The sequence below is a fragment of the Cryptomeria japonica genome, chromosome 5, assembly GCF_030272615.1.
Source record: "Cryptomeria japonica chromosome 5, Sugi_1.0, whole genome shotgun sequence".
NCBI classification, from domain to species: domain Eukaryota; kingdom Viridiplantae; phylum Streptophyta; class Pinopsida; order Cupressales; family Cupressaceae; genus Cryptomeria; species Cryptomeria japonica.
This window is the reverse complement of record NC_081409.1, coordinates 933169431-933182408: the sequence shown is the minus strand read 5'-3', so window position 1 is coordinate 933182408 and position 12978 is coordinate 933169431. Positions and strand designations below refer to the sequence as shown.

Sequence of the window (12978 nt, the reverse complement as noted above, 5' to 3'; positions counted from 1 at the left end):
ACACAAAATCCTCCAATATGCTCATAGTTGCTCCTCCCTTGTTCCTCTCCTCTCCAAGTTCCACATGAGTGTAGCCCTTAGTTTTTTGCACTATTATGGATGTCCTATGGAGATTCAAGATTATGAAAATGTCTAATTATGTAAATGCAAACAAGCTAAATATGAGAAAATACCTAATTAATCTATGTTAATTTTAACCAAAATAACAAAGAAAAGTGCTTATGAATGATCTCTCAAATTTACTATAAGTTTGATGCATACAAGATTTCTGGATCCTTTTGAATAAGGAATGGGCTCTATTTATAGGAAAAACAAGGCAATAGATGGTTGAGATTGAGTAATCTCAACAAGGGTTAGGATTGATGGGTTTATGATCCATGTGTGGGTTTTCAACCCAATCCCAGGATGACAAATGTCAACATGAGATGGCTTGAGAGGAGAGGGAAGAAGCATTAAATTTCTTGAGATGACTTGAAGGTTACCTTAGGAGGTAAGGTTAGGCTTGAGTTGAATGAATAAAGCCTTTATCCAATGAATAATGCCTTTATCCAATGGACAAACTCTTATGCAAGAGTTAGTGGGGATAACCATGGTCAAAGCAATGAATGCTTGAAGAGACCCATGAGTTAAATGAGGGTTTAGTTAGAGGGAAAGTCTCTAACCATGTCGGTGAGTTGATTTTAACCATTAATGGTCATGTAAGAGCCATAAATGGTTATGTAAGAACCATTAATGGTTTGGAAGACTTTCGGGGTTAACTTGTTGAAGACATAAAGCCTTTAATGCTTTTCAAAGACTTTGAGGCTTTGAGAAGTGACTTCAAGTTTCTTAGGAATGTGACAATAATTAGGGGATGGGATTAGGCTAATTAGAAATGGTTTAGAAGAATCTAGAATGGGTTAGAAGAGTCTAGTGGGTTTGGTGGGTGAGAGAAAATAGGATTTTAATTAAAATAAAATTCATTTATTTCAACTAAATAGGTGCAACTTGCATTTTTAGGAGAATGCAAGTTGGGGGGGGGGGGGGGGGGGGGTGGGTGTAATTTAGGGATTAAATAAATATTTTATTTATTTATTTAAATGAGGAAAAGGGGTTAAATTAAATAAATGTGCTTTATTCATTTAATTGATTTAAATAAATTGAATAATTTATTTAGTTAATAGAAGAAGAGGTTGAGGATGAAATTAATTAAATATTAATTTAATTAACTGATTATTGATGGTTAAATAATGAAATAAATATTAAATATTCATTTAATTAAGTGGACAGATTTATGTGACTATAGCTGGTAATCCTGTTATCTCCTCCCCCACTAGTGGTGAATCAAGAGGTTATGTTGAGGCTTTGGATCTCGATCTGCCGAACTATTGAGTCCCCCCCCACCCCTTCGACTGTATCTATGCGAGGTTATGGCTCTCATAATGAAGTGAGCTCTACCGGTGAAAACAAGGCAAACTAATGCTACTATCACTGGTGTTTTTACCACCTTAGCGAAACTACCTGATGTCTCTGGAACTATGCCACATAGAATTATAGGGGCCTCTTTTTTTCCCAATAGTTATTATGGGAAGGGGCCTATGCAGGGTTGGGGGGAATTAATAGAAGCTAATGGTGTTATCTCCTTTCCCGTTGTCCCAAACTATGGGTTGTTTGTTCTTGTGGTAAAGGCCATGTTAGATCGTGTGGTCGATTGGAGTACCTACCTATTTAGGGAAAAGGAGCAGGCAACGAGAAATTACTCAGATGTTTCAAAGTGAAAGTAGAATTATTGTACGTTAATTTGTGCATGAACCTATGCAGTAAGTAGGGACCGATTATTAGGAGGGTTGGGATATTCGTAGTTAGGTGGGATGCCTATGTGGTTCAGGAGCGCCCTAGATTTCTTGATGAATTTTCATAATTTTGGAGTGAATGGTCCTCAATTGGATCAATGAGTGAATAAAGGACTATTAGTAGGTCCAAAAGTGTGTTTTAAGGTTATTGGTAGTTTTATTGTCTCTAGTGCTAACTTATTTTCTCAGTTTTGGCCAATGTGCCTTTGTAAGACTAAAATGGCATCATTTAGAAAACTTGGGTAAAAATCCTTGTAAGGCCTCATGTGGATTTTGAAAATGTTGGTTTGATGTTAGGGAACCATCCTAGGAGGTTTAGAGTTTGTAGATATGCAAAAGTTTCAAAAATGCATTGTGGAGCAAAAGTTGTCATGTTTGCTTCACAACTTTTTGCAACAATGTGAGCAACTTTTGAAAAATGATCAAATCGGTGGTTAGAGAACCAATGGGTGGTTGGTTGTGAGTGAGTAGGAATATATAAGTCTTTTCAAATCATTGTAAAAGGGTTGGAAGATCCAAAGAGAAAATTTTGAATAACAATTGAGGCAATTTCCAGATTATAGCAGTTCGTACTAGATGGATTGATTTTGGTACTGTTCTTTCAAGGTGGTTTAGGATTCATTGTTGTGGTGATTTAGAAGTACTCATGCTCTTCCGTTGTGTAGGATTAGTGGTGTGTTTGAAATCTTTCTTAATTGCACTGCTTTCGGCCTGAGCAAAGGGTTTAAGAGCCTAGAAATGGCTCCAACTTGAATTCCCATTGTGTTTTATCAATGGCCTTTGGGATTAAAGGAATGGAGTCTATGCATAGTGTAAATACTCATTTTTGTGTCCTGGAAGTTGCATTGGAGTAATTTACTATCATGTCCTAGGCGAGCTCTGCCATAGCCCAGCTAGGGAACATGACTGTTATTTTCATTATTGCTTGCAGGGATGATCAAATGTGATTGGGCCAAGTGATTGGCATGGAAGATGGTTGTATAGAAGAGTCGTAGTGTGAGCATGGAGGTGTGACAGAGTGTGGAGATCAGTAAACCCTATTGGAAGAAAGCTCATAGACCTTAAACTCTTCAAAAGTGTCATTTTGGGGGCCGTACCTGTACGGATGTATCAGACCATCCAACCTCCTGAATCTTAAATAATGTCCAAATGGGTATCCAGATCACAAAAGATTTTAGGAGGTCCTTTGAGATTTTTTTGTGCAAATGAGCAAAAACCGTGAAGGTAGGGATAAAAGGGGCTCATAGGGCTACTAGGCCTTAAAAATAGGAACTTATGAAAGTGATGAAGAAATGAAGGGAAACAAGCTACAAAACCACATGGTAGGACTTGTTAAACCATATCAGAATCTTCTAGTCCCCTGCAAGTGAAGGTTAAATAATTTGACAACTCGATGGTTGAACTTACTCTAGTGAGTTGTAGCCTTGATCTTGAGTAACTGGAGCAACCCAATTGGTAGAGAGTTTTCCAAAAGAGTTTAGGTGTTGGAATTGATTAAAGAGGAGAGCGGGGCATAAACAAACATGAAATCCCACAATAATACATCTTTCTAACCTACGAACCAAATTACCACTCTTTTGTGAGAATCTCCCTATCAAAGTGGTATCAGAGCTAGTTAAGATTTAGGAAGGAACTAGTTGATGTCAGAGACTGAGTCAGTGGGTGAAAATAGTCCCAGGATGGTGACCAATGCAGAGTTAGCCAAAAGGGTAGAAGACCACGAGGAAGAGAATATATTCTTCAGGGAAAAGTTGCAACGATTGGAGAACAAACTAGGTGAAGTAGAAGACAAGACTAAGAAGGTGACTATCAAAATCAATGAGGAAAAGGGTAAAGGAGTGGTAGAAGAGGATGGCACACCTGAACCAGACCCTATCTTGCCTGAAGAACCTTTCCATAAAGCCATCAAAGCCTTAGTAGGTAAGTCCCTAGAAGGAGTGCCACTTTTTTTTGGAAAAATGGAACCAAAAGTGGTTATGGAGTGGATTGAAGGGTTAGAGAATCACTTTGAATGTGATGGAATTAGTGAAGCACAAAAGGTGAAGGTAGCCAAATCTAGATTGAGAGGAGTAGCCTTGACTTGGTGAAAGTTCATCCAAGAGGAAAGACAAAAGGAGGGTAAGAACCCAATTGCCACTTGGAAAGGAATGCTAGCTAAGGTGAGAGAAGCTTATATCCTAGAAGACTATGAAATTTAATTACACAAGAGGAGACAAAATCTGAGACAAAGAGAACTAGATGTGAGCAGCTACATTGAAGAATTTCAGAAGTTGTGTTTGAGATCCAAGGTGGTAGAAGATGAAAGCATTAAGGTTGCTAGGTACTTGAATGGTTTGCGGTAGAATATCCAAGAAGAGTTAAGTTTGTTGTGTCATAGTACTATCCACAAGTGCTATCAATTGACACTCAAGGTGGAAGAGAAGAGTAAAAAGAAACAGGAGCAAAGCAATAGAGGCAGAGGTAGGGGAAGAGATGGCAGAGGTCATAGAGGTAGCTATGGTGGAAGAGGTGTAGAACAAAGATCCCAAGGGGAATCCATGTTGGTGGAGAAAAGTGGGGATTCCAATAGCAAGAGCAGCTTTAGAGGAAGGGGATCTAGCAAATCTAATAGAGGAAGGTCTAGTAGATCAGGAAGAGGGTTCTATTTCTCCACAATGAAATGCTACAATTATCATCAACTTGGACACCCGACCTATAGATGTCCTGAGAAGTCTTCTTCATCCGTGAAAGGAGAGTAAGTTATATTCAAGAAGATGCAGCAAATGTGGAGACATCAGAAGTAATCTTAGATTCCGAGGTTGGAGAGAATCTCATGATAAGAAGAGTTTTGATCAAGGAACCGATAAAGGAGGAACCTAGTCAAAGAAGATCCTTGTTTAGGATAAAGTGCAAGATCATGGGAAAGGTGTGTAGAGGGGTGGTGGATTCAGGATCCACTGATAACATAGTGTCAGAAGAAGCAATAAGCAAACTCAACCTGCAAAGAATCCCACATAGTGATCCTTATAGGGTTACTTGGATCAACAAGGGGCAACATGTTCTGGTGAATGAGAAAACTTGGGTAGAGTTCACCATAGGAGGCTACAAAGATAATATTTTATGTGATATCTTGCCAATGGAAGTCTGCCACCTACTCCTAGGTAGGCCTTGGCAATTTGATAGAAAGGTAATACACCATGGAGAAAAGAATTCCTATACCTTTCAAAAAGATGGAGTTATCTATAAAATTCAGTCCATAGGAGATGAAGAAGAGAGCAGATCAAAAGGTTCAAATGTGTTACTAGTTGGTGAGAAGGAGTTCATAAACACTCTCAAAGAAGGTGAAGGAGTGGGGTTTGCACTTGTTGTGAAACCAAGAGAGGAAAAGAAGGACATGAAGGTTTGTATCCCTGTTGAAGTGCAACAAATACTCAAATAGTTCAAGGAAGTCATAAGTGATGGAATACCTACTACTTTACCTCCCCAACGAGCCATAAGTCATCAAATTGACTTCATACCTGGAGCCTCATTTCCTAATAAAGAAGCCTACAAAATGACCCCAGAGCAGAATAAGGAAGTGGCTAAGAAAATCCAAGAACTTTTGGGTAATGGTCTGATAAGGAAGAGCATCAGCCCATGTGTAGTTCCCACCATTTTGGCACCTAAGAAGGGAGGTACTTGGAGGCTTTGTACTGATTCAAGAGGCATCAACCGGATTACAATCAGGTATAGGTCTCCCATTCCAAGAATTGAAGATTTGATGGATTGTTTAGGGGGTGCTAAGTATTTTACCAAGATAGACCTCAAGAGTGGCCACCACCAAATCAGAATCAAGGAGGGAGATGAGTGGAAGACAACATTCAAAACCACAGAAGATCTTTATGCATGGCTTGTTATGCCATTTGGACTCACAAATGCCCCTAGTACATTCATGGGGCTCATGAATGAAGTACTCAAAGATTACATTGGTAAATTTGTTGTTGTTTATCTAGATGACATTTTGATTTTTAGTAAGTTTAAAGAACATATTAGGCATATAGAGATAGTATTGAAGCAATTATGTGATGAGCAACTAACTATCAATTTGGAGAAATGTGAGTTCATGAAACAAGAGTTGGTATATCTTGGGTTTCTGATCTCAAGTGGTGATTTGAAGATGGATACCTCAAAGGTGGAAGCCATAATTAGTTGGCCTACACCTAAAACAACAAGTGAAGTGAGGAGTTTTCATGTTTTGGCACAGTTTTACAGGAAGTTCATCAGAGGGTTCGGTGAGATATGTGCACCTATGCTGGATACAATCAAAGGAGGTGTAAAGACTAAGTTTCAATGGACAAAAGAGGCACAAAAATGATTTGAACGCTTGAAGACAAAGGTGGCTACTAAACCTGTCCTTGTTCTTCCAAGCTTTGACAAAATCTTCACCATAGAATGTGATGCAAGCAACATAGCAGTTGGAGCGGTTCTAAGTCAAGACAATAGACCGGTTGCATTTTTCAGTGAAAATCTCAATGAAGCCAAGAAAAGGTATTCTTCCTATGATTTGGAGTTATATGCACTTGTTCAATCACTTAGGAAATGGAGGCATTACTTATTACCTAAAGAATTTGTGGTTTATACTGATAACTAAACTCTTAGTTTCCTTAACTCCCAAGAAAAGTTGAATCATAGGCATATCAAATGGATAGAGTATTTGCAATCTTATACTTTTACCATTAAGCATAAGAAAGGTCAATGTAATAAAGTTGTTGATGCATTAAGTAGAAGGTTGCTAATAGTTCAAGAAGTGCAGCTCAAAAGTATTGGAGTTGATAGTTTCAAAGGGCTATATCAAGATGATGAAGATTTTGCTGCCATCTACAAGGTTTGCCAGGAGTTTAGGAATCGTTTTCATAGTGAATATGCAAATTTTACTTTGCAAGATGGTATTTTATTTAAATGAGGAAAACTTTGTGTGCCAAGAGGGTCCATGAGAGAGAAATTGATGCAAGAGAATCACAATGGTTCCTTAAGTGGTCATTTTGGGTTGAATAAGACTTTGGAACTTGTTCAAAGATTCTACTATTGGCCAAAGATGCAAAGGGATATCAGAAAGTATGTTGAACAATGTGTTGTTTGTCAAAAGGCAAAAGGAACCTCTTCTAATGCTGGACTCTATCAGCCATTACCTATCCCAAACCGGCCATGAGAGTATGTAAGTATGGATTTTGTTGTTGGTTCACCCAAGACCAAAACTGGATTTGATATTATCTATGTTGTGGTAGATAGATCTAATAAAATGGCCCATTTCATTCCATGTAAGGTGACTCATGATGCTATCTATATTGCTCATTTATTTTTCAATAAAGTCATTAGGATTCATGGTTTACCAATCAGTATAGTGTCAGATAGAGATACCAAATTCATTGGTCATTTTTGGAAAACTTTATGGCAGAGATTGGGTACTAACTTGTCTTTTAGCTCAATATACCATCCCCAAACGGATGGCCAAACAGAGGTGGTAAATAGGACACTTGGTAACCTTATCATATATTTGACAAAGGAGTATGGACAAGCTTGGGATCAGATCATCAATCAAGATGAATTTGCTTGCAATGACAGTGTGAATAGATCAACCGGTAAGAGTCCTTTTGAAGTAGTTTATGGGATTCATCCAAGAGGTGTGTTGGAGCTTAGAGACATTGGAAGTATAAAGCAGAGGAGTGGACATGGTGTTGACATGTCTCAGTCCATTAAGGAGATTCATGAGCAAGTTAGGTAATCTTTACAAGAAAACTCTCAAAGAATCAAGGACAAAGTGGATGAAAAGAGGAAGAATGTACAATTTGTTGTTGGTGACTTGGTAATGGTTCACTTGAAAAAATTAAGGATTAAAAAAGGTGTCCCAATAAAGATTCAAATGAGAAGGATTGGACCTTGTAAGGTCTTGGCTAAGTATGGGCAAAATGCTTACAAAGTTGATCTACCTGGGGACATAGCTTTATCTCCTATTTTTAATGTTGCAGATTTGGTGCAAAACAAGGGCACACTTCCAGAGGAATGCAGTAGAGTCTCAGATGTATCCCACTCACTTTCAGACTTGCCTTTACCACCTACAACTATTCTACAAGCCGAGAAGGTGTTGGATTCAAGAATCCTCAAGAAGACTAAGCATACTGGCTATATGGAGCATTTGGTTAAATGGCAGCATCTTCCAGAAACTAAGGCCACTTGGGTACCTGAAGAAGACTTTCCAAAGTTTTTAATTTCCCTCTCTTTGTTTCCTAAAGGAGTCACTTGACTTCTTTCTCATTGGGGGGTATGGTGCAAGAGCACCCTATATTTCTTGATGAATTTTCATAATTTTGGAGTGAATGATCCTCAATTGGATAAATGAGTGAATAAAGGAATATTGGTAGGTCCAAAAGTGTTTTTTAAGGTTATTGGTAGTTTGATTGTCTCTAGTGTTAACTTATTTTCTCGGTTTTGGCCAATGTGCCTTTGTAAGCCTAAAATGGCATCATTTAGCAAAATTGGGTAAAACTCCTTGTAAGGCCTCATGTGGATTTTGGAAATGTTGGTTTGATGTTAGGGAACCATCCTAGGGGGTTTAGAGTGTGTAGATATGCACAAGTTTCAAAAATGCATTGTGGAGCAAAAGTTGTCATGTTTGCTTGACAACTTTTTGCAACAATGTGAGCAACTTTTGAAAAATGATCAAATCGGTGGTTAGAGAACCGATGGGTGGTTGGTTGTGAGTGAGTAGGAATATATAAGGCTTTTCAAATCATTGTAAAAGGGCTAGAAGATCCAAAGAGAAAATTTTGAATAACAATTGAGGCAATTTCCAAATTTTGCATAAAAACTTGTTAAATTGCTTATAGCAGTCCGGACTAGATGGATTGATTTCGGTACTGTTCTTTCATGGTGGTTTAGGATTCATTGTTTTGGTTCTTCATAAGTACTTGTTCTCTTCCATTATGCAGGATTAGTGGTGTGTTTGAAATATTTCTTAATTGCATTGCTCTCGGCCTGAGCAAAGGGTTTAAGACCCTAGAAATGACTCCAACTTGAATTCCCATTGTGTTTTATCAATGGCCTTTGGGATTAAATGAATGGAGTCTATGTAGAGTGTAAATACTCATTTTTGTGTCCTGGAAGTTGCATTGGAGCAATTTACTATCATGTCCTAGGCGAGCTCTGCCATAGCTCAACTAGGGAACATGACTGCTATTTTCATTATTTCTTGCAGGGATGATCAAATGTGATTAGGCCAAGTGATTGGAATGGAATATGGTTGTCTATAAGAGTCTCAGTGTGAGTATGGAGGTGTGAAAGAGTGTGGAGACCAGTAAACCCTATTGGAAGAAAGCTCATAGACCTTAAACCCTTGAAAAGTGCCATTTTGGGGGTCGTACTTGTATGGACATATCAGACCATCTAACCTCCTGAATATTAAATAATGTCCAAATGGGTATCCAGATCACAAAATATTTTATGAGGTCATTTGGAATTCTTTTGTGCAAATGAGCAAAAACCGTGAAGGTAGGGCTGAAAGGGGCTCATAGGGCTACTAGGCCTTAAAAATAGGAACTTATGAAAGCGATGAAGAAATGAAGGGAAACAAGATACAAAACCACATGGTAGGAGTTTTAAACCATCTCAGACTCCTCCTAGGCCCTTGCAAGTGAGGGTTAAAGAATTTGACAACTTGATGGTTGAACTTACTATAGTGATTTCTAGCCTTGATCTTGAGTAATTGGAGCAACCCAGTTGGTAGAGAGTTTTCCAAAAGAGTCTAGGTGTTGGAATTGATTCAAGAGGAGAGAAGGGCATAAACAAACATGAAAGTCCACAATAATACCTCTTTCTAACCTACAAACCAAATTACCACTCTTTTGTGAGAATCTCCCTATCACTATGCCTGGTTGGGAGACTATGGCGAGTATGAGGCCCGAAATGAGAAGGGGGTTGGGATACATTACAAGACCTGGCATTCGATGACTAGTTGTACACTTACTTCATGACATAAGGCATAACATTGAGGGAAGAAGCCAAACTAGATAGAAAGATGGGGGATAGGTTCAATGGCGGTGGTACCAGCAAGGTCAAGTGCAAGTGATAACTGGATAAGCAGGTTAGTAGCATTTGTAAAGGTTTAAGGACGATGAGAGCGGTCCTGATCTTCGGTAAGGTACTTAAAGTAAACCCTCTATACTGGAAAGTGTAGAAAATAGGTCCTAAAAGGTCAGCTTTGCTTCCCCAGTGATGCCTTACTCCCTCCTTCCAGAAGGCCCTGACCCGCTTACCCATCGTAAGGACCTCCTTCCTTGCACTATGCTGGAAGGATAGAATAGATGGCCTGCCTTAGCCAGCCTTAGTGAGAGTGAGGTTAGCCTCAGTGATAGTGAGTCAGAAATGAGCTTAGCAAGCAAGCCAGGGGCTGCAGGCCTCTCGATTTGGTGAATCTAATGGATATACTATAAGGGATTATCCATTTTTTACTTTCCTGGATAAATAACTGGGGATTTTTAAGATCTCTCTTTTCCCAGTACACAACTCCATAGAAAACATTGGATTGTTCGGCTTCATTCACCCTCCCCTACCCCCTACTATTGTACCAATAGGGGAAGGGGAAACTATCCTACAACTAGAATTCCCTTTGCACCAGAGGTGGAGGATGGGCCCCTACTATTCGAAAATGAAAGCTCAGGTAGGCGGGGCTGACTCCCTCATGAATTCTCTTCATTCTCCAATTTGTTAGGCCGCCAGAGTTACTTCCTTCTCGTTCCCCACCCTCAGAGCTAGACCGATTAGCTTTCTCACTCCTAAGCCCCTGCACAGCGATCTCCTCTACATGCAGAGCCCCATTTGCGTAAATAACGGGGGGACAAGGATAGCTAGAAACAAACACTCTCCAAAGATTGATCATCTCACCCTTAAAATAGTAGGGGATCCATTGAACCCCCCATCCTCATAGTAGAGATTCCCTCGGTCTGGTACACTTTTACACCCATTCTCTTATAGATAGTAGGGGGTAGGTCGAGAACCCTGAGGTTTATACCTTTGGCTTATACCTTTTAAAAAGTAAGTTGTTGCCTTGTTTTCACATAGATAAGACGTTGTTGGTATCCTTCCTAGAATTAGTTGTTTTTGTTTTTCAGAAACTAATCTTTCCCTTAAAAATAGTAGGGGGCCAATTGGGAAGATAGTTGATTCTATACGTAACATGCTTGAAAAGACCAAAGAAACTATAGGCCCTATAGAATAGTAGGGAAGTTCTTCACCTATGCAAGTCCCATAGAATAGTAGGGGCAACCAAGCTTTGTTTCTTGGTGGGTCATTCCTATTCAACTCTTGTCCCTATATATAGGCTCTGATCATGGTTATTCCCCTTGCAATACCGATGGAGGAATCAACGCATTCTCTCTGCACGGATTGACTACACGCAGAAGGCCCCTGGGACTGTGAGGAGATCGTGACCCAATCTATTCTTTCTATTGTTGTTAATGCTCTAGACATAGAGTCAGCTCTGCCTCAATATCTAGATTGGAGAAGAAAGCTTCGACTTGCATTAGCAACAACAGGTGAACTCGAAGCCTCTGTTGTCGCTGAGAGATGGGATTCGGGTGGGTGGGAAACTATAGATCGTGCCAAGGCCCGGATCAGAACATGATAATATTGTCGCATAAGCAGCACTTTCTACCCTATCTTGACCCGACATCAGAACAGTATGTGAAGCTTCGCTGCCTCACACAGATCCTTTCGTTGGATCAGAGATAGTTATAATATTCCAATGGTTGCCACGGAGGATGACGTCATAGCCCCTGTAAAAGAAATCGTAGATAACGTCGTGGGTGGGTATTCAAATGGAGGGGAGCAACTCGCTATCATGGAAACGCCCGTTGTTATCGTAGTAGCTGCATGAAGCAAAGTGGATACTAGAGTGGGACCCTCCATCGCATCGGGTAATAGACTATGCAATCCTATCTGTGCGGATTTTCCAACAACACCAATAGAGAGTGAGATACAAATCACAGTTATGGCATGAAATCTCACATTGCTGAAGATGAAAGAATTTGGGGGTTCAGAAAAGGCACTAGCACGAGCAAAAATGGTCGAGGACTCTACTGTTTGAAAGAGAGTGAAACGACCCAAAATCCTGAGAGATAATCCGAAATCACCTACTCGATTGACAAGCATAGCTTTGATAGCTTCTTTATCCGCCTGAAGTCGTGTGAACCAAAAATTGATTAGAAAATAGGAAGCGAGACCTACTCCCTCCCATCTCGAGAATAATTGAATTGAGTTATCCATGGTAACCGACATGAGCATGAAGAAAGTGGGAATGGATGAATAACACATAAATAAAGGGCTATGTGGATCCTCGGACATATAGGAAATGGAATAGAGATTGACCGAGCTACTTACGAATGTAACCGCGATTAACATCACTACGGTCGGGCTATCAAACACAAGGTCAAAACTGAATTCTTAAATATATAAATATATATTTTTATATTTTTTATATATATTTATATTTTTTAATATAAATAAATATATATTATTAATAAATATATTTTTATATGTGTATATATATGTATATATGTGTATACATAAATATAGATCTTTAATATAATATATATTTAAGTTACACCAAGTTATGGGTACTTAACATCATGGTCCCACACTATGATGGTAGTCATAATTAATTATTTTAATTTCCATAAAAAACTTCCAGCGACAATCCTAATGGGTTGTGCAAATAATCTCATATTTGAACATATATTAAGATGGAAAGTAACCCTATTCTCTTATTTGAACATTTTCCCAAGCTTTCTAACCCTAGCCTCCTCCATTGAAGCTATTGTTGCAAGTTTCTCAAAAGTGCTTCATCAGACAAGCTATGGAATCAAAGCTCTATTTTTTTCTTATATTGTTTGTAGATTTGCAGGTTGGGAAGGAGTGGCGGCCATATGAATTTGTGGGAGATCAAAATCCCCATTTTATTTGTTTTGGGTTTGTACCAATTTTATTTTGAGATTTTTTTTCTTTCCCTCTTGTTTTTTGAGAACCCTAGATCTAATTTTTCTCTTATATTGTTTGCAGATATCTAGTTTGGGAAGGAGTGGCGGCCATATGCATTTTTTGGGAGATCTAAATCTTCATTTTATTTGTTTTGGGTTCA

At 39.0% G+C, this 12978-nt stretch overlaps 1 protein-coding gene across 1 annotated transcript; it reads right to left on the bottom strand.

Annotated features, from left to right (window-relative positions):
• Positions 1-11573: 11573 nt before the first annotated feature.
• Positions 11574-12242, bottom strand: LOC131876352 (NADH-ubiquinone oxidoreductase chain 5-like). The gene has a single exon (XM_059221483.1). The coding sequence runs from the start codon at positions 12240-12242 to the stop codon at positions 11574-11576; it is 669 nt and encodes a 222-aa protein (XP_059077466.1).
• Positions 12243-12978: the final 736 nt, after the last annotated feature.

Excerpts from the sequence above, each read along its gene's own strand:
- LOC131876352 (XM_059221483.1), bottom strand. The coding sequence starts at position 12,242 with ATGTTAATCGCGGTTACATTCGTAAGTAGCTCGGTCAATCTCTATTCC.